Below are 21905 nucleotides of genomic sequence, written 5' to 3'. Positions count from 1 at the left end.
AACAAAGTACAAAATAGTCTTTTAAACCAACATAGAATATAGCAATTGATATATTAAATGTCTAATAAAAAAGATAAATTTAAACGTATAGGTATTACTTTAGTATTATAGAAATAATTTTTTTTCTAAATAATTTGATATACATATAAACCAGGTATAACTATAGCTATCGTTCCATCATAATTGTCAGTATGTTAATGTATTAATAAGAATTCGGAAAAAATGTTGAAATATAGTTCATAGTCTTTTAAAAAAAAGGGAGGGAGGTGAAAAGAAAGGGAATCGGTGATGTTGCGCCAACAACGCTAACTTTTTAATTTCTGAAATTTGCTTCTCGCTCACTTGCAACTCCCCACATAAAAAACTACATACCAGATACTACTGAATTTTTGACCGTATATTGTAATCATAAAAAGATAATATATCAGTAACGCGGACATTAATTAATGTAAAGAAAAAGAAGCAAATAAGACATACTATTCGATCCTCTGTTTTTAATTGTAACTCTTTGTATAACGTATTTCATAAATTCACTCGAAAGCTCTCTTCCAGTATATATACTATACGTGTATATTATGAGCTTGTAGTAATTAATATATCTACAAAAAACATCGATAGATCATTGAATAGAGTTCGTTCGGTAGTTAAATCTGTCTTTACTTGATGTATCTTGACAGATTTGATTCTTAATCTATAATTGAAAGAGAAAAAGGAAAAAGAAAAAACGCGCGCGCAAAAACACCAAAAATAAGTCGTAAGCTTTATCTTTATTCAATTTTATGCGTAACTATTTAACGTTTAAAGAAAAAAGAACAAAGGTATTATTATACAACGCGTGGACTCAGTGCGAGAAGATAAAATATAGATTTTTCTACATTTTATTATTGCGACTGATCGATGTTAAAACACAATTGCAATTTCTGCGATTAAAGTCGTCGAACATGTGTTGCGCAACACGATTTACAAGCAAAAAGGAAGAAAGGAAAAGAAATAAAAAAATAAAAAATATACGTATATGTATATACATATGTATACGTAGCTGTTAACGTTACTTCTCTCGGGATTGACAAAAATTCAGTATCCATTAGACGGTCAATTGAGAACACGAAGTACATGTGCACGAAGCCGTAGTCGTATAGAATTTCTTCTCTCCTTGTAACGCTTTTAACAAGAAAGAAAAAAATCGTGTGACGTACTTTTCGGATGTTTCAATATTTGCCTAATCATTTTCATACCGAGTGTTCACTTCGAGCCCCTCGACAAGCGTATATGACGTTAATCGCGGCAAGCGGTGATAATATTTGAAAATTACATGTAACTCGGGTCGTGTGTTATTCCGATAAATATTTCAATGGAAACTTATGCCATTTTTTAACAAATTGCAACTACGTATCGCTTCTTTTTCTTTTGTTATATAGAAATAATTTACTACATTCGCTATTTTAACTTTTTAAGTTTCCATTCTTTTGTGCCATTTTTCTACTCGATCGTGTTCAAAGACAAGAAGAAAATCACATGCATTTGAACGTTTATATGACAATCTAACGTCAAGCATTCGCGCAAATCGCATATGTTGAAAGGGTAACGAAGAATCGAAGAGGGCACGCCGTTGTTTTCACCCCAGCTCGTGACGAATCTGATCACCCATTTCAGAAAGAAAAAAGGATAAACTTATGTTTCGACGACTTTTTCATGAAGAATCTTTCTTTTTGATATCTATACCGGTGTATATCTTTAAGCAGGGTGTCGTAGTCCTATGTCTCGCGAGTCAATCTCTAATCTTACGTCGACGAAGTGAATTTTTGATCAATATGATTCAGGGGTGGACGAAGGAATAATTAGAGGAAACAGAGACAACGGGAAGTTGTCAAATTGATTCATTTGTTGCCTACACGAAACAGCTGATGTTTAGTTTACTTACAATTAATTAACAATTTTTTCTTCTTTTACCGATATATAGTAAGACCTCCAGTGTTCAATTTAGTAGGAAGATTTAACCGAATGACTAAATATTCATATTTTCATATAGTTTATTCTCTATACTTTATTTGAAGAAAGTGAAAAGAATAATATTTCTGTCACTAACAACAACGAAGATATGATATAAATATTATATTATTTCAATTACTTCTTTCAATCAATATTATCTACCATTCTTCCAGTTCGTCTCTGTATAGTCTGCGGTGAGAATCGAATAATAAGAATCTGTATCGTCTATTTAATGCGAATAGAATATTCCAACTCAATTCTAAAATAGATTAAAGAAATAATGGATCGAGCTCATTTAACAGTTAATTTTCCCAGTTCTAACGATTCATCGCATCAGGAATTTAAGTCGTGAAATTCGATCAATTTAAGAACCTATAATAATGCGATCATTCAATCACTGAATTATACGGCTCGGTTCGATTATCAAATTAGCAGGGTTGAGAAATCGAATGCCATTAAAAAAAAGGTATTATCGATTCTCCGCTAATTTCTTTCTCTTCTCTTCATTCGACTGTTCAACGTGGGGCTGTGATTGTCACCAAAACAAAAAACAAAAAAAAAAAAGACAAAGAAAAGAATAAAATGGTCCTAGCACGATGTGGGGTAAATTTTTCAAACGGCGTCGCATTCGTTTCGTTCTTTGCCGTGACTTTTTAGCGAAATAGATCGTTCAAAGACGACGAAAACTTGCGAATTATAGAATACTTCGTATAATTTCGTCTGAACACACGCCTTCGTAGTTCATACGGTCTTCCCAACGATGCTTAATATTTCCTCGTTGAAAGATTAATTTGTAATAAGGACGCGAGCGGTCGGAGAAACAGCCGCAGGATTTGAGATATGAGATTTCTATTGTAGATTTTTTTAATAGAAAGAGGTTTGTTTTATCCATGGTAGGTTCGGTTTTACGCTTTAAGCTGCTATGTGTGAAATTGCGTAATAGTTGAGAATGAAAGAAAGAGAGAGAGAGAGAGAGAGAGAGAGAATGAAAAAGAATATTGAGAATTAAAAGAAAAAAACGCTTACCTACCTGCGATAATTTATTACCGAACGTTTCATTTATATCGACGATATACGGCAAAAGATATCGATCGTAGACGAATTTAGCGTAGATAGGTTTCGTACTTCGTATTTAATGAACATTATTGGATCATTGTATATCAAGTATTTCATGTATTGAAGCCGCAGAGGACAACTGAAAATAAATAATTGTAACCAATAAATTGAAAGCTTCCTTAATCAACCTTTGAAATAGTGAGAAATATATACGTAAAAATTATGACGGATACCTGTGCTTAGAAATTTAATGTCCGTGTCATAATTTAATTCTATTTTAAAAAATTGATTAATATATAAAAAAACATAAAGATAATAATTATGAGTTTGAGATAAAATAATGGTAAAAGGATCAGATGACTCAGGTCTATCGATAATTCCCAAAATTTCTAGATGGAATAAAAAAATAAAAAAGATGATATTCTACAGCTCGTCCATCTTGTTATCTTCTAAATAGAAATATCTAGGTTTCACAAATAAGTAAATTATAATAAATTTTTAGAAAAACATCCAGAAGAGAATAATATATTTTGTCGTCACTGACATAGGCCAATTCTATACCTTCGGGTCGGTGAGAATCTGTTGAAAAAAATTTCTTGAAATTCAAGATCAAATTTTTTTTCGATTGCATCGTATTCTACTTATCACGAGAACCAAATTTATCACAGGAATCATAGATGGTACTTCAACCATTCTCTTGAAAAATATTATTAAAATTCCATTGGCTTTTCCATTAACATTATGGACAATATATCTGCATTTCGCGGTTAGATCAAAGTAAATAACGCGATATTAATAAGTAAACAGAGAATTATTCCCTAGCACGTATGGTGGTCTGACTTAAATAGAATAAAACACCTAACTTCACGATTTTAAATTATTACAAAATTGTTCGCTGTATGAAAGAAACATTCAAACAAGAGTTGAATGACGCCGAAAAGGACACAATTTGATGTTATTAGTTTCTTTGCAGGTGAATACATGCAGGACAATGTTTTTTTTAATAGAATTACATTTCTTTATTCGTTGGTCGATGCATCTCGTTACTCCGTATAGAAAAGTATTAAATTCCTCTTACCTATATTGCTATACAATAATATAAAGTGATAAATACTTTATTTTATATCAGTATTTGTCGTCCTTCATGTTCCTTCGAAAAACAGTAGAAATATTCTTAAAAAAGAATTTTTCTTCTTTTATTGAAGCATAGATTAAGAAAACATAGAAACGTCATCAACATAGAAAGAATCTCAAGGCATCAGAGATGAATAGGAAGCCAAAGAGCATGGGAAAAATTCAGACAAAAATAGGCTTCACGAATTACTGCCTCTAACGGTTAAACGGCAGAACTATACATATATCCCTCTGTTTGGTGCACGTTATGTTTTGGTGGGAAAAAGTACGAATGTATGGCGACAGAGGAAATGTGAATACTTCGTACTGAACCATATAGAGCTGACCAGAAAGCAAGTGCTTACTATTTTATGATTAATGGTGAATTGGCAATTCGAAAATGAGCGGCAGAACACTGCGCCGTATCACGAGCACTTACAAGTTTTGTAAATATGTTATTTTCACATAAGAGGAGTTGTTTTAGCTCCATTAGTCGAGTAACGGAATCAAATTAATTTAAATTGACACAATTACACAAATTATTATACAGAAAATTATAAACATATCGTACAATTGTACAATTATTGTAAACTTGTAAATTGAATTGAATAACTAAAATATACTTAGTTTGTAAGTGAACAAAACGTTTAATCGTTTTAAATTCTTCCAACAGCCATGAACCTCAAAATTCTTTCTAATTCTCGCAAGTTTAAAGAACAAGTTATTTAAGAAACGTTCAAGAAAATTGGTAAATACTTAAAAGTATTAAGAGAGTAAAATAATATAAGAGATATTTGAAACATTTTGAAATTTCTGAAAACGGAGCAATTTTCTGAGAAAATTCGAGAGCAAAAGACTTATCGGTCAAAATAGTCATTTATTTTATGATTATCTCCTAATATAAAATAACAAGATTGTAAAATGCTGTTAAACTATTAGGATTTGTTGAAATTCTTTCTAAATACATCTTATATAATTATTTTTCAATAAATAATCTCATTTTTATCGTATTATATAATCATTTTCAAGATGATCTCAAAGTGGCTTTTCCGTAATCATTACAATAAAAAGAACAATTTATCTGTAATATTTATTTAAACTTTTAAACAATTTATGTTTTTTTGTCCTTACCTTTTACTAGTCGTCGGTACGAATGTACATTTTCCTTCTCGTCGTGCATATGTATGTTTCTCCCATCAAGAGCGCCAGAAAATGTGCATATAGTTCAGCCGCTACCTGCTAGAGGCCCCTATTCTTAGTGTGCATTTTTTAGCTGATTTTTTGCTTATATTACATATATGTAGATTGTAGATACTTATGAACTGAGTGGAAGTGGTTAGTGAATTTCATAATTCAGTAAACTTTGCATATCGCATCAATTTATAAAAGATTTTAAACTTTTATCGTTTTAAAAATAATAAATTTATTAAACTAAATGGCTACCCTTGAGGATAAATCTCTCTGGGAGGATGGAGAGGTATAGATCGCAAATTTACTTCATATAGGTTAAGGTGGAATGACAAGCATATCTAAATTATTTTCCAGAATCATATACTTTTTATATGATATGATTCGTATAGTATTTAACATATAAGATTTGATATAAATTAGATTTATTACAATTATTAAAATATTTGTAAAACAAGAAAAAAATACAATCATTTTTTATTTATATTCAAAAATTTCAGCCAATAAATATTAAAAAGCTATTATAAATTTATTTCTAAAAGTACTTGCAATCTAAAATCAAGTTAATTATATATGGTAAATAAAGAATATTTTCATAATTGTTCTTATAGGAAGCTTTGGGTGAAGATGTTTGGAGAATGTCTACAGATGAAATTGTATCCCGTACACGTTTATTAGACAATGAAATCAAAATTATGAAAAGCGAAGTAATGCGTATTTCTCATGAACTTCAGGCACAGAATGACAAAATTAAAGAGAATACAGAAAAAATTAAAGTAAATAAAACTTTGCCATATTTAGTATCTAATGTTATAGAGTTGCTAGATGTGGACCCCCAAAATATGGGAGAAGAAGATGGTGCGGTTGTTGATTTAGATGCACAAAGGAAAGGCAAATGTGCAGTTATTAAAACTTCTACTCGTCAAACATATTTTCTACCTGTAATTGGATTGGTTGATGCGGAAGCTTTGAAACCTGGTGATTTAGTTGGTGTCAATAAAGATAGCTATCTTGTCCTTGAAACATTACCTGCTGAATATGATGCAAGAGTGAAGGCTATGGAAGTGGATGAAAGACCTACGGAACAATATTCAGATATTGGTGGCTTGGACAAACAAATTCAAGAATTGATAGAAGCTGTTGTTTTACCTATGACACACAAAGAGAAATTTGAAAATCTTGGTATTCAACCTCCCAAAGGTGTATTATTGTATGGGCCACCAGGAACTGGTAAAACTTTATTAGCTAGAGCTTGTGCTGCACAAACAAAATCTACTTTTTTAAAATTAGCCGGTCCCCAACTAGTTCAAATGTTTATCGGAGATGGTGCAAAATTAGTAAGAGATGCATTTTCACTTGCAAAAGAGAAGGCACCAGCAATTATTTTCATAGATGAATTGGATGCAATTGGAACAAAACGTTTTGATTCTGAAAAAGCTGGTGACAGAGAAGTGCAACGTACTATGTTGGAATTATTAAACCAATTAGATGGATTTAGTTCTACTGCAGATATTAAAGTAATAGCAGCTACAAATAGGGTAGATATCTTAGATCCAGCTTTACTGAGATCCGGTCGTTTGGATAGAAAAATAGAATTTCCGCATCCAAATGAAGAAGCTAGAGCTCGTATAATGCAAATTCATTCGCGAAAAATGAATATGTCTCCGGACGTCAATTTTGAAGAATTATCAAGATCTACCGATGATTTTAATGGCGCTCAATGTAAAGCCGTTTGCGTTGAAGCGGTACATATATTATGATATTTGATAGTAATAATATAATTCAGACATTAATCAATTTTTCTTTATTTTTTATAGGGTATGATAGCATTAAGACGCAATGCAACAGCAGTTACACATGAAGATTTAATGGAAGCTATTAATGAAGTTCAAGCAAAGAAGAAAGCCAATCTCAACTATTATGCCTAATGTGCTTTATTTATTAAGTTACATTCTATAATAAATGACTATAGAGACTATAAACGAAATTAAATGTCAATAACAAAATAGCCTCGTTCGTTAAATAAACGGCTCAATACGAGCATGTTAAAATTCCTGTGGATGTTTTTATATATATAGGAAAGCCCAGCTAAATAGGATCACCCAAATAACTTTCATATTTATTGTTCTATGAAAACACTTCTGAGGACAATGTTATAGTTCGACATCCTTGAAATACTACAACTTTGTCCTGACAAGCTTTTTAATACAACAGTAAATAAGGTAGATTTAGCTGAGCCACCCTATATAGTTAACTTTCGATTTATAAATTTAAAAATGCTTGCTAAAAATGGAAAAACAAAATTACATTTGTCATTTTAATTATCTGCTACTGTAATTCATAAATTTTATGTACAATACTAAAAGTTTGGTTACTGGCAATATTTATATTAAATAAATATATATATGTTTAAATTGTATAAGCTCCTATTTTTATAAATCCAAGTTGAATCCTTTTCAATATGCTAATTATAAATGGATAGAACTTCTACAATTTATGAAATTTTCTGGAAATTATATTTATAATATTTTATGTCTTTACAATATTTGTCAAGTACAAAACAATTTTTATTCAAAGTAGTCATACATAAGAGAAATAAAAATCTTTCTTGATAATCTTCTTTTTCATCGTCTCCTATGACTCCTCTTCTTAATTCTGTAATAAAAAAATTAATTTATCAGTCAAATTTAAATTTAATAAATATTTTTATACTAAATTATTTAATAAATATTTACTTCTTCGGTCCCTTTACAAAACACCAATCAACTGAAATAGGTTGACCCAAGATTTCTGTCCCATTTAAAGCATCTTTTGCTGCTTGAGCTTCTTTAAATGTTTCATATTCTACCAAAGCATATCCTTTCAAGAAACCCGTTCTTCTATCCAAATTTAAATGTAAATTTTTTATTTGTCCAAATTCTGAAAATTTATCTTGAATGTCATCCTCCTGTGCTTCTTCGTGTACTGAATTTATAAATAAAATCCATCCTTCTACAGCTATAATAAATTTTCTATAAATATCTCAAAATTAAATGTTTAATAGTTTCACTTTTATTATTTTTTATTATGATAGTAGCTTTTTATTTGCAAATTATACAAGTATTCTGTTAAATATGAAGTATTTAAAATGTTTCCTTACATCTTTGTGGACCTGGTTCATCATCGTCTTCCTCAACGATGTTCATTGATTCATAATGACCAACATCATCACGAGTGGACACCAATTCTGCACCATGTCCTCTACCTTTTCTCCTTTTCGCCTTTTCTTTTAAACGTGCAATACCCTCTAATAAATGAAAGCAGAAATATTATCAAAAATTATTATTTATTACTATAAAGATATACTTAAATCATATTAAACGAAATCACGAAGTAAAGAGGTTATAACACATCACACGCTTATGTATAACTTATGATAAAATATTAAACTTACGATCGCCTTCATCATCGACTTCAAACTCTTCTGCATTATCAATATCCAACACATCTGCCATAATTAAATTGTTATATGTTTTCTTTCAATAGTAACCTTAATCAAATACCGTATCACCGTATTTACCACCATATAATGGATACAAATCACGATGATTCACGACTCACGTTAGACACAGTAGTCAACAATCACTAAGTACACAGTATCTAGCTTCTAGATGTATGTTCTTATCAGTTTTTATTTCTATCATTTAGAAAACATCGTCCTTAAACAATTTATGCAAGATATAAATATCCCTAATTTTGATTTTTTATTTTGAAAAAAATTAGACTGTTGATAATAAGATACGACTATTTTATAAACTATATGTAGTAATCTTCTAAAAATTGCTTATGATGAAACTCATAAATCTATGAACTATAAAAAATATTATTTTATAATATTTTTCATAAAATCATCGTGATATCAATAACAATCGTATTTCAAATGTTTGCTATACTGGATATATATAGGATGAGCATCATGCCAAATTTCAGTCCATTAGCATTCAAACTGACAAATTATGGAATACAAATTTTCCTTAAAAAATCCATTAAAACATGTAACTCAACAAGTAAAATGATGTCGTTGCGTGTATTGAAACCGACGTAAAAACACAAAGAAAATAGCATAATAATGTGTTCATAGTAATTATTTGAATTTATAATATAGTACAGTAATTGTTTACGCATAACATGGCAACTGCACCAATAACAAATAACTCTCCGAAATCCTTATTAAAAGCCGTGGAATGTAAAAATGACGAAAAATTAGAAAAGAAATTAACTATTCTCGAATCACATGGATACACTCTTGGTAAAACAATAGGTACCGGTTCATATGCCACTGTAAAAGTATGTTATGTAAACCATTTATTGATATTAAAAAAGTCAATATTAAATAACTAGTAAATTATTGATAAAAAAAAATTGTAATGGAAGATTGCCAAATCTAATCGGCATGATTGCCAAGTAGCAGTAAAAATTGTTTCAAAGTTTCAAGCACCCGGCGATTATTTAAAAAAATTTTTGCCTCGTGAGATAGAAGTTGTTAAAGGTTTAAAACATCCAAATCTAATTCGTTTTCTTCAAGCAATCGAAACAACTCACCGGTTAGTTAACGTTTTTTTTTATGTTATCATTATATTATTTAAAAACATAATTGTGTCTCATATTTTTCACTGGTCATATATATATAATCCATATAAATACTTAACATTTAGTGTTTATATAATTATGGAATATGCTCAATGCGGTAGTTTATTGGATATGATAAGGCGTGATACATTTATCGATGAATTCCGTAGCCGTCGATGGTTTCGGCAATTATTAGAAGCTATCGATTATTGTCATGGACGTGGTGTTGTACATAGGTAAAACTTTAACAAAAGGAAAAAATATTAAATGTCGTATATCACATTTAACTACATAATTTTATTTAAGAGACATCAAATGCGAAAATCTTTTAATGGATCAGAACTTCAATATCAAATTATCCGATTTTGGATTCGCACGTGGACAAATGAAATCGAAGAACGGTATAGCTCCGTTAAGTGAAACTTTCTGCGGTAGCTATGCTTATGCTTCACCAGAAATATTAAAGGGTATTCCATATTTACCTCAATTGTCTGATGTATGGTCCATGGGAGTAGTACTCTATGCAATGGTTTATGGTCGACTACCATTTGATGATACAAATTACAGCCAACTTCTAAAGGTACCCAGGTACATTAAAGAGAAAGTAATAGAATCTAGTTTAACTTAAAATTTTATTTGCTTAAGTAACAATTCTACCATGTTATTTCATTTTCTTTCTTTTACGATATAGCAAGTACAAAATAAAGTTATATTTCCTAAAGAACCAAACGTGTCTCAAGCTTGTCGTTCACTTATCTCACGAATACTTGTATCGCAACGAATACGATTGGATATTGATCATATAAGAAATGATGTTTGGCTTGCAACGTCTCTTGTTACCACCCAGACCTCTACTAGCGACATTTTAACAGTAATATTTCAAATTCTTTGTTTTATATGTTGTGCTAATGGTTAGTAATATATTTTATATAATTTCGAAGGATATTCCTATAATACCGAATATAAAGAAAATAGCAAGTGAAAAGAACAAAGGAACAAAAAGGCATGCGACTGGTATTGGAGCGTCAGTTATCGACGTTCGGTCATCTAATTTCAGCATTTCAGATGAAAGCAGCAATCGATACCGCTATTTGAAATAAATTCCAAGTCTCTTATCTCCAAACTCTAAAGGACATTTTCTTAATTTTCCGTATTTCGTTTAATATTAAAATTATCACAATATTATGGCACTGTTATTTGTATTTGTTCTTTAGTTCATTCTTCATACTTACAAGGTTTAATATGACCAGTATAGTTAATATCAAATAATAGTTCAAATATTTATTAGCAAACAGGACCTGCCTAAATGCATAATCTGAGACAAATACAGTACATAGTATTGTACTCATTCAGTCATAACATAGAATGATACTTGGCAATCATAAGCAAAAGTATCGTACTTATCACAAAAATACCAGGAGCAGTTGCTTTGTGGATATTCTTTGTATTGTCTGTAAAATAACATAACGTTTCAAGTAAATTAACAAAATCAAATTTTGAGACCAAGATGAAAACATACCGTTGGTATCAGTTACTGGTTCCCAACCTAAGCTACGATCGATAGCCATTTTCCATTGAGAATATAATATATCTCGTTCTAAATAAAACATGATTCGTATTTTTAACAAACTGAATGAGACAAAAATTCGAAAAGATATTGAACTTACCATTCTCAGTTATCGAAGGTAGAAAGGTATCGCTTGGTACAGCGGCGTCTATTTTCACATCCCATTTACGTATACCATCTGCATTTCCTGCAGCAATTGCAACTCCAAGTGCAGTAGTTTCACACATTAAAGGCCTCACTTTCTTATAAAATTTTTTAATTAATCAGGTATTTCTTTTGCTCGTATATTTTATTCTTATTTGTTTTAATTGCAAAGGGTAAAGTCTTTATGAAAAATGAATCCACTTACCAACTGGAATTCCACAAATGTCTGCTTGCATTTGCATTAACAAATTATTGGTAGTCATAGCACCATCTACCAACAATTTAGATAAAATTAAACCTGTGTCCTCTTTCATAGCTTCTAAAATGTCTCTTGTCTGAAAACAAACGGCTTGCAAAGCTGCCTTTATAATATGTGTACTATTAGTGTCTTCAGTAATTCCACATATAACACTGAAATATTAAATACTTTGCAAAGGATATGTGATAGCAAAATTAATTAAGGTTTCTAATTTGATATTAACGAATAATTATAATGTTTAATTATAATGTTATTTACCTTCTTGCATCTTTTCTCCAATATGGAGCATATAATCCAGCAAATGCAGGCACAAATGTAACGCGATTATCAGTAGGAATTTGTTCAACAAGGGATTCAGACTCTTTCACATCAGACAGTATACCAAGGTTATCTTTCAGCCATTGAATAACAGCACCAGCTATAGCTACTGATCCCTCAAGAGCATATACCGGTGTTGCTTGTGGTCCTAACTGATAGGCGACTGTTGTCAATAATCCATGAGACGAATCTACAATCTTCAAAGTAATTTATCGATATACAAGGTATGAAGGAAAATATTTTGAAAAATATTAAAATTAATCTTACAGCAGTTCCAGTGTTGTATAAGAGAAAACAACCTGTGCCATAAGTGCTTTTTGCGTGTCCTTTTTGTAAACACATTTGACCTACCAACGCTGACTGCTGATCACCTAAACACTGTGTATGTATAAATATTTACGTATAAATATCTATAAATTACTCTTATACTACTACTACTATATAATTACTATACTATATAATATATACTACTATATAAATTACTATTTTATTGATAAATATATTAATTATAAGAAATATTAACTCCTGATATTGGTACTCCTGATAAAATATCATCTTGTATATATCCATATATTTCTGACGAACTACGGATTTCAGGTAAAATTTCTGGAGGTATATTAAAAAATGATAACAATGTTGGATCCCATTTTAAAGTTGTAATATTCATTAACATCGTCCTCGAAGCATTTGTAACATCAGTGGCGTGAACACCAAAACTTGTCCCTCCAGTTAAGTTCTACAAAAAAATAAAATGCTTTCATTTTTCATATAAAAATATGTTTCACAATAAACAATTATTATTGAACTGACCCAAATTAACCAAGAATCAATTGTACCAAACAGACAACGCTTTTGGTCTAGAGCCTCACGAACACGAGGCACATTTTCTAGTAACCATTTTAATTTTAAAGCACTAAAATATGGACTAATCGGTAAGCCACAAAGTGGTTTCAAATAATTTTTATTTTGATTACGTATCTTTTTCAATATGTCATCTACAATTGAAGTCGTTCTCATATCCATCCATACTATAAGATAGTAAATTTAAATTTTATTTTTCTTAATATTTAGTTATTGATTTGTTGGTATTGATATATATGATTGAAAACAGAATATGTAAAAAATCTTGAATCAATGATTACCAATAGCATTGTATAATGGTTCTCCAGTAATAGAGTCCCATACAATTGTAGTTTCTCTTTGGTTTGTTATACCAACTGCAACTATATCACTAGGATCAATGGTAAGTTGCCTCAAATTAAATATAGTCTGATTAAGACATTCCCTGACTGCTTGTAATATTTCTATAGGATCTTGTTCGACCCATCCTTCTTTTGGACATGATTGTGATATCGAGACTTGATGATATGTTAATACTTCGGCAGTATCCGCAGCAAAAACCTAAAATAATGGTGCATACATTAGTAAATCATTAATAAAAATATAAAGAATGTATATAGAATGATGCGTTATTTATATTTTTTGGAAGGATCAATTAATCACCAAGCTGTTTCTCAGTATATTAGGAAAAATAGATTTAATAAGCATTTTGTCTTGACGAATTTTCATTATACAATAATGATAACACATAATAAGAATGCATATTACGACCCAAACGATATATTACTTCGTTTATCACAAATATTATAAATTATTATTACGTTAGAGATACTACACTAGAATAATTTAATTATATGATAATCAAATTTTTAATACCAAAAATCTAGCACTACTTGTCCCTTCATCGATTGCACCGACGAGGGGTCCATATCTACTTGTCGACTCATTTTTGTTCATCTCATAAAAGACTGCTCGAACGGTTTATTAGTAATCACACGTTTTTGTTTATTCGCTATCAGCCGGCAACTTAAATGAAGTGTCACAATCATGAATGTGAAATTAGCAAGTGAAAGGTTTCAGATTAATATGACATTATAAGGTTAGGTAACTGAAGGAATCATTCGACAAAAATAAGTGCTTTCAACCACCCGCACGTTGCTGACAGTTTTTCATCGATCGCTTTCTCGTCAAAGAACAACTTTTATACATTGATGTATGTCGCATTCACAAACTGATTACCGGTTTCCATTTATGGATATGTTTAACATAGAATGGTGCACTACTATTTAAAAACTATCGGTGGTTAAGATATCTCATAAAGAATATCTTATTTTGAACGTCAATCTATAGAGTAAAAAACGAGTTATGAAGAAATAACTGTGATTGGTTCATGGAATGTCTTGATAAAGCGCCAAGTGAACAAAATGATCCTTCTTCATTTACATGCAGAAATATTATACTAAATACTTTTTACGAATATAGTTACTTATCTGTATAACTTAATAGAAAGGAGAATAACAAAAATATTTTGTTATATCAATTGAAGATTTTCTAATTAGATCACTTAAATTCAATAAAAAGTAGTATCATACAAAATAAATAGTCAAGTGATAAGCTTTTCCTTTATAAAGTAATGAAAAATGTTTGCTAACTAAAGTGTTTACCTCACAATATCTATATTTTGAAATATTTTTAGTGTAATTTTTCAAATTTTATAATTTTTGTAAGATTGGAAATTTTGTAAAATATGGCTGGATTACGCGTAGAAAGGATCCGATAGAGGGCATTCAACGCGTGCATACGCAATCGCGTACCTCCACCTAACGCGAAGACGACATCAAATTGTCGTTTACGTTTTAAAAAGTGGCAACCGTTTTGGCGTATATTTTTCGTAATACTTTCGTCGGAACCAACCGCTCTATCTGTCATGAGGACCTAAATGGCGTTGGCATCAACACCCATCTACCGTTTCGCTCGCTGCCAATCGTTCGAACAGAGACACGAAAATTTCAAGTCAGTGCTGGCAACTTTTTACGTTTATTATAAGGCTTCATTTTGACGAGGAACGCAGGCAAATATTTTGTTTACTGTTCCTCGCACGTTATTGTTAGGGTTATTGGATTTTAGCGGTTACTTATCGATGCGAGCGAAGAACAGAATGCTTCGTTCCATGCTATAACGGAAGCAATCTCATTCTATCGTGCTTCGACACATTATTCTTGTTCCTTCGCTTGCAGAATGAATCGTCAGATACGTTATTGTTCGAGGATACAACGATATCGATGGTTGCATTCTTATTCTCAATATTCGGTATACACCGTACGCGCTATTACATAAGAAAAGACCATCGAGAAAATTTTATTTTAACGGATATTTTGCCCCTGCTCACATTGCTCAATCATGAAAGCTAAAAATTATTCAGCGACATGCAAACTATCGCAACTGCTCTTTTTAAATAGAATAACGGTATAATTTAATGTATTACGTTAAACATTTTTTACTTTTTTCTATACTATATTTTAAACACGATGTTGAAGACTACTAATGTATCCAATTAAAAAGGAAGGAATGAATATACACTAAATGATAACATTAGTACTAACATGCAATTTATTGTATCATTCTGTTGAGACTTTAAACCAATGTTTTAATATCTGCATCGTTTTTATAGTTGCCAAAAAGATGACAGCTGATTCAGAAAAAGATAGTACTCATTGCTTGATATGTAACAGTAAAGTTGGTGTATCTACTAGGAATAGTATACGAATCTTTAATGAAAATTCTGTAACGTCGTCAGAAAAATCACTTGTAGATGCCATTTGTACTGTCTTAGAAACAGATTTAAACGAAGAAAATGTACATTCTCTTGTCATATGTAAAAAATGCTATAAATTATTTAATGAGGTAAATGAGATATCAATTATTGATTCATTAAAATTATACAAGGGTAGTTAAAAAAATAACTGGCATTTATAGATTGACGAACTTGAAAGTCGACTGACAGAGGTAAAATTAGAACTATTTAATAACTATAAGAAAACTATTAAAAAGATATCTGATATGCAAAATGAAGAAGAATATAATGATCATGATTACATAGAAAATACAGAAAGTCAGGATACAGATGGAGAAATTAGATATGTACAAAAGGTAATGAATAATGTAAAAACTAGTTATACATATACATATACTATAAATATTATAATATATATATATATATATGTGTACAGAGTATCCATGCAACTGGAATAAACAATAGCACTAAAATGGTAGAAGATGAAAAAGATTTTATTAAGAGAGATTAAATGGTTTTTAGTTGTGCATCATATGGTACCTATGCCTTTTATGTAAGTGGTGGCGTTTCAGAGATTTTAGGGTCATTTCTATTTTTTTTAAATGGAACTATGCTTTTTTTATACACCATGCAATGTGCTTTTTAATTTTCTACAAAAATGTATTAAGGTACTTGGGTTGAAAAATGATTGGTTTAAAAGATATTTTAACCTTAATATTGTAAAACTTTTTGTATGAAAGACAGAGAAGAATAAAACAGTAGGTTTTGGTTTATGTTTTTCTTGTTTTTCATCAAGTTAAAATATTTTCTAAATTAATCATTTCTCGAATCAAATACCTTCTCCTCTATAGAGAATTAAAAAATGCATTGAATGGTGTATAAAAAAATATATAGTTTCATGAAGGTAGATATAAGCTTAAAATCTTTGAAATACCTTCACTTTCGGAGAAGACACATGCACCATGCGATACATAATTAAAAACCAATAAATTTTTCCTAATGAAATTCTTTTTTATCTTTTATCATTTTAATATTATGGATTGTTCCAGTTATATATATACATATATGTACACATGTACATGTAATATTTCAAAATTTATGTAAGGATGAATCAGAAATTCAAGAGGTAGAAGGGGAAGAAGAAAGAATAGAGGAAGAAGAAGAGGCACCTTCCTGTGAACCAGAGGAAATTATTCTGAAAGTTGAGGCCATATCAGAAACAAGTGGTACTGAAGAAAGAAAGAGGATGAAACGAGCAAAAATTACACCAAAAGTTGAATCTCCCCAAGAGCAAGTAAGAAATGACAAATAACATGTTCAACAGTAGTTTATATTACTGTGAAATGATAATCTGCGATTATTCATTTATTTTCCAGATTGTTACTAGAGATGGTTCTATATATAGCTGTTTATTATGTACAAATGAAGACGAAAAAGCTGTAGGAGATGCAAAGTTTATTATCGCTCATGTAAGGAGTGTGCACGAAACTCGTTTATATATTTGCGACATATGCGGGGATGACTTTAAAAAGAGAAATCAACTATCTATTCATCTTGATGATCATGTTGCTAAAGAGGAAGGAGATTTTCAGTGTGAAATATGTAATAGAATATTTAGTAATTTGCGGTTGTTTAGGATTCATAAAAGAATACATTATCCACAAGCGAAATCTTGGCCATGTGATACTTGTGGTAAACGATACAGGTAGATATAAACTACGATTTCTAACACTAGCAATACCACACCAGTCAAAATGACCGGCTCTACAATTTTATAAATGTGTCAACCCTCGTTTAGAGATCATGGTCCCAGATCGTCGTTTTGACTGGTTTTGGTAGAAATATTTTCGTGTTAACTATTGGTAGTTCTAGTGTTAAATGGTATTCACGTAGTGCAAACTAATGTATATTGAAATTTATTATTTTTGTAGTTCCAGAAATTTATTGGATGAACATATTAATACACATACAGGCGTACGTCCATATGTATGTGAAAATTGTGGTAAAGATTTTGCTTCAAAATATACTTATAAAGCACACGTAAAAACACATGAAATACGACCTCGTCCTTACCAGTGCTCACAATGTAACAAAACATTTTTGAGCCAACAAAATCTTAATCAACATGAAAGAACTCATAATGGTGTAAAGGAGTATGTTTGCCACCAGTGCGGTATGATTCATTATTTTTTCCTTTTTCAGTTTCCTATATATTAGAAGTATATTGGTATACATGGGAACAATTACAGGGAAAGCCTTTGGTTCGCCACATAATTTAGAAGTACACAATATAGTACATACTGGTTACAAACCGTACATATGTAGAGTATGTGGTAAAGCATTTGCCCGTAAAGCTGAAATAAGGGATCATGAAAGGACACATACTGGAGAGAAGCCATATCAGTGTGAATTTTGTGGAGCTACATTTAGGTATGTCTATTAATTAGCAAATGTAAAAATAATTTATTATATTTTCGTAACGTTTTAGTCAACGATCAAATTTACAATCGCACAAGCGTGCAACGCATTATAATGATAAACGGTACAAATGTGACGATTGTGGAAAAGGATTTAAACGGCGGAGATTATTAGACTATCATATAAAAGCAGCTCATACCGGTGAAAGACCGTACAAATGCGATATATGTACAGCAACATTTGTATATCCCGAACATTTCAAAAAACATATGCGTATACATACTGGAGAGAAACCTTACCTTTGCGAGGTACTTGTATTGAAAATAATTATTTATCTAATATAGACGATGTTTTTTTTTAATTTTGGAATTGTATTGTAACATTTCAGGTTTGTGGTAAAGCATTTAATAGTCGAGATAATAGAAATGCGCATCGGTTTATACACAGTGATAAAAAGCCGTATGAATGTCTAGTATGTGGTATGGGTTTTATGAGAAAACCTTTGTTGTATGCTCATATGCAAACTCAGGTGAACTGATATGATATTATGAACGACGAGATTCTGTAAATTTTGCGACAGTATGAATATAAACACGAATATTTTTTAGGGACACTTAAATGATACCATTGTGGTAAATCAACCGCGTCTCACTACGGAAGATGATCAAGTTATAACAATTTCTGATGGCAACGTGGAACTTTTAGTAGATGAAGCGGAAAATGACCAGGTAATTAAATAAGTTTGTTTTTTATTTTTCTTTATGCTTTTTTTATTTTTCATATATTTATTATGTTGTAAGATGTAACTAATACCCTTCATATTTTAATTATTTTCTAGTTGGATGAAACTGAACTGTATGTGACAGAGTTAAAAGATCATGTTATCATACAGCAGCAAAGTGAGGATCAAATGTATAACGAAGAAGATGTATTAAATATTCCAGCAGAGGAAAATGTTGCGGACGAGGAAGTAAATCATCTTGTTGATGGAGAAGTATGTACCAAATTATATGCTACAACGTAGTATATCGTGCAGATCAAAACAGATGATATTTTTCAGATGAACTTTGCTGAAAATGAAGTAATGGAATGTAAAACTGAAGATTCGGAGCAAGTAGAAGAGGTATACAACTATAATGAAACGGAAGATGGGGAAACAATAGTTGTACCAACTACCTCAGAGTACAAAGAAGCGGAAGAAGAGAAAAATGCTGTACGATTAGTACAAATTCGATTTCCAACATCGGTTGGTGGCGAAGGCCGAAGTTGGTTAAGCTTAGTACAAAACACGTGAATTTTTGTATCATTGTGATGTACTATAGCTTCTTAATAAGGAGTTCGCTTCTTAATAAATCTTTAAGTTTAAGTACGTGTATTATTCATCGATTAAACTTGAATTTTGTATTTAGCTGTAATCGATGCAAAAGGCAAAGAACTTAAACTCATTACACAATATAACGTTTAACGTTTTCAATTTACTTTTATGGAAATGAAGGTAGAAGAAATTGTTCAGAAAATACGAAAATGATGTTTAAAAATAGTAATATCAAACTAGATATTCTATATAGTTATTTATAACGCAAATCAATATAAATAGTATCATTTTAATTGTAATTTATTTCTCTTAAGTCGCGTTTTATGTTTATGACTCTTATCTTTTCGTATCTTATAATGGTCACTGCGCATAAGCAATTTACTCAAGTTAAATCAACGAAAATTAGTGGTTAGTTTCATACTAAATTAGTAAATAGTGCCTATTAATAGATATGTTTATATATCTTCTAATAACTTTCATTGTAATTCACTAAATGTATCGTATTAATTTTCTTGATATCAATACTTTTTTACGCGTTTAACATAAATTGTAGTTCGTAACAAACATGCTGGCTATACTACCGAAAAGCATCCGTAACCGAACGAGACGAAATTTAGCTGATATCATGGGATGAGACAGTAGATTTGAAATATAAGATTTTAGCTTCAGGATATTATAAGTTTGGAAGATGCAGGTCTCTATATATAATAGATCTTCACTGCTATTAGATACACGGTGCATTGGACAATTAGTACATATAACCACATGGGTATGAATGAGGTACGTATATGTATATTACATTCAAAAGCGTTTAATGTCAACAAACTTCACGTCGATATTTTTTAATGTGTCTTTAATCTTCTTCGCTTATTGATGTTTCGGTTTTTAGGTTTAGGATAAAGACGGCTAAGGATATCTCTATGCGTGAAACAAAAACCAGTAAGAGAATTATGTATGTATACATCGCTGTTTTGCTTTGATTGTGGCACAAATGAAAAATTGTAAACTTTAAAAGAGGGCGTTTTAAAATTTACAAAGAAATCTTTGTAACCCATTTCAAGGACATTATAAGGCTTGCTTAATACGAGATATGCCACTATTCGCGAAAGTAGTACAACCTTCCATTTATAGCGTTATAAAACAGGTGAGGATGGGCCAGTGTTGTTGCAAGACTAAGGCCTGGTTGATAGCGATATACGTAATGATTTTGCCATCTGACGCGAAGCTGGTAGTTAAAAATATAAATATACGGTTTAACATGATAAAAATAGAAACATAGGCTTTGTATTAATTTGTAATTTTTTGAGATGTGTCATTATCAAAGCAAAGCAGCGATATGTGAGTACATATAGTATATGAGGAGTGGCATAATCGGTTTATGTTCTCGTCATTGAGTGAAAGGCAAGAAGAAAGGGCTTGATTTGTACGTAGAAATGATTCGGTCTATTCGAATAGTTTATCCACGGTTGCATATCATGCTACTGCCGTTAATTTCGTGAAAAATCTCGAACGGGGTATCTTAATAGTATGTTTCGAACGTATAACCTTTCAAAGGTAAAATTTTCTATTTCAAGCTTAATTATCTCGTCCCAATGATACTCATCAAATTTTGTTCTGCTCAGGAACCATTCGGAAGAATACTCAAGAACTTGCCTTAGCGGTAGAATTAAACAATTTAAGATTTAAATGCTTCAAAGTACCATACAAAATTTGAACGAAGAATCGCCTTTCTGAACTTTTGAAATCAATATATTGCATCGTTTCTATGTGTAATATCTTGTATGACAAACTGTATAAGAATAATATTTGTTATAGACATGACATTATACTATGTATTTAATTTCTATGTATTATTAGTTATGTAACATTCTTTACAAATATTATTACAAATATGTACAATTAAATAAAATTATAATGTTCTTAGTCGTTGTCTTTTTCTTCATTCTTTTGTTAGCAATATTTGCGATGATAAACAAGTGAAAGTCTACTTGCTATTAAATGATTAACATTCAAAATAATTCATTTAGAGACAATTAGTTAAATGAACTCTGGGATCAATTCTTACCGTAATTATCAATGATAGATGTCAGTAGTAGTGCATGTGTTTTGCAGAAACGCTAAGGGGATGGTTTTGATAAATGACAGGAAATTACGGAGGACTGAGATACTCCATTCAGCGATTAATTGTTACGCTATTGTAGCTTGAGCCATCAAGCAGCATCTCGTGGCTCTCAATAAGTTAAATTGAGTGTGAATAATATTCGAATCCGGCAGTCTCTGTGTTGAGAATTCGTAC

The 21905-nt window shown here is 30.8% G+C and overlaps 5 protein-coding genes and 1 long non-coding RNA gene across 9 annotated transcripts; 4 read left to right on the top strand and 2 right to left on the bottom strand.

The window, feature by feature from the left end:
* Positions 1-5405: 5405 nt before the first annotated feature.
* On the top strand, positions 5406-7397 carry LOC132913103 (26S proteasome regulatory subunit 6A-B). Its single transcript, XM_060971077.1, has 3 exons — positions 5406-5635; positions 5958-7091; positions 7164-7397. The coding sequence occupies exons 1-3, from the start codon at positions 5594-5596 to the stop codon at positions 7272-7274; spliced, it is 1287 nt and encodes a 428-aa protein (XP_060827060.1). The 5' UTR covers positions 5406-5593; the 3' UTR covers positions 7275-7397.
* A 494-nt stretch (positions 7398-7891) lies between these two features.
* On the bottom strand, positions 7892-8997 carry LOC132913109 (RNA-binding protein 8A). Its single transcript, XM_060971085.1, has 4 exons — positions 8780-8997; positions 8486-8632; positions 8082-8343; positions 7892-8001 (listed from the first exon to the last, which is right to left on the bottom strand). The coding sequence occupies exons 1-4, from the start codon at positions 8838-8840 to the stop codon at positions 7971-7973; spliced, it is 501 nt and encodes a 166-aa protein (XP_060827068.1). The 5' UTR covers positions 8841-8997; the 3' UTR covers positions 7892-7970.
* Positions 8998-9147: 150 nt separating this feature from the next.
* Positions 9148-11077, top strand: LOC132913106 (testis-specific serine/threonine-protein kinase 2-like). Of its 2 annotated transcripts, none has more exons than XM_060971081.1 (5): positions 9148-9571; positions 10041-10190; positions 10261-10534; positions 10646-10825; positions 10896-11077. In XM_060971081.1, exons 2-5 carry the CDS (start codon positions 10054-10056, stop codon positions 11052-11054), a joined length of 750 nt encoding a protein of 249 aa, XP_060827064.1. In that variant the 5' UTR covers positions 9148-9571; positions 10041-10053; the 3' UTR covers positions 11055-11077. The 2 variants fall into 2 exon arrangements, with proteins under 2 accessions (XP_060827064.1, XP_060827063.1); XM_060971080.1 differs by having other exon boundaries at positions 9148-9929.
* Positions 11078-11136: 59 nt separating this feature from the next.
* Positions 11137-14391, bottom strand: LOC132913096 (glycerol kinase-like). 2 transcript variants are annotated; one of them, XM_060971067.1, is made up of 10 exons: positions 13959-14388; positions 13385-13643; positions 13053-13270; positions 12766-12978; positions 12510-12620; positions 12183-12439; positions 11871-12076; positions 11622-11759; positions 11474-11551; positions 11137-11405 (listed from the first exon to the last, which is right to left on the bottom strand). In XM_060971067.1, the coding sequence occupies exons 1-10, from the start codon at positions 14037-14039 to the stop codon at positions 11308-11310; spliced, it is 1659 nt and encodes a 552-aa protein (XP_060827050.1). In that variant the 5' UTR covers positions 14040-14388; the 3' UTR covers positions 11137-11307. The 2 variants fall into 2 exon arrangements, with proteins under 2 accessions (XP_060827050.1, XP_060827051.1); XM_060971068.1 differs by lacking the exons at positions 11137-11405; positions 11474-11551 and having other exon boundaries at positions 11624-11763; positions 13959-14391.
* LOC132913110 (uncharacterized) lies at positions 13346-13704 on the top strand. The gene is made up of 2 exons (XR_009659328.1): positions 13346-13485; positions 13553-13704. It is a non-coding gene; the product is annotated as an uncharacterized LOC132913110 (long non-coding RNA).
* Positions 14392-14849: 458 nt separating the features above from the next.
* Positions 14850-21532, top strand: LOC132913093 (zinc finger protein 484-like). Of its 2 annotated transcripts, none has more exons than XM_060971062.1 (12): positions 14850-15095; positions 15754-15986; positions 16059-16232; positions 16982-17170; positions 17253-17581; positions 17808-18049; positions 18126-18306; positions 18365-18602; positions 18683-18823; positions 18903-19022; positions 19133-19288; positions 19355-21532. In XM_060971062.1, the coding sequence occupies exons 2-12, from the start codon at positions 15765-15767 to the stop codon at positions 19586-19588; spliced, it is 2226 nt and encodes a 741-aa protein (XP_060827045.1). In that variant the 5' UTR covers positions 14850-15095; positions 15754-15764; the 3' UTR covers positions 19589-21532. The 2 variants fall into 2 exon arrangements, with proteins under 2 accessions (XP_060827045.1, XP_060827046.1); XM_060971063.1 differs by lacking the exon at positions 14850-15095 and adding an exon at positions 15111-15548.
* Positions 21533-21905: the final 373 nt, after the last annotated feature.

This window comes from Bombus pascuorum, chromosome 13 (assembly GCF_905332965.1).
Source record: "Bombus pascuorum chromosome 13, iyBomPasc1.1, whole genome shotgun sequence".
Classification (NCBI taxonomy): domain Eukaryota; kingdom Metazoa; phylum Arthropoda; class Insecta; order Hymenoptera; family Apidae; genus Bombus; species Bombus pascuorum.
The sequence above is the reverse complement of the archived record's forward strand: the minus strand, read 5'-3'. Positions and strand labels throughout refer to the sequence as shown.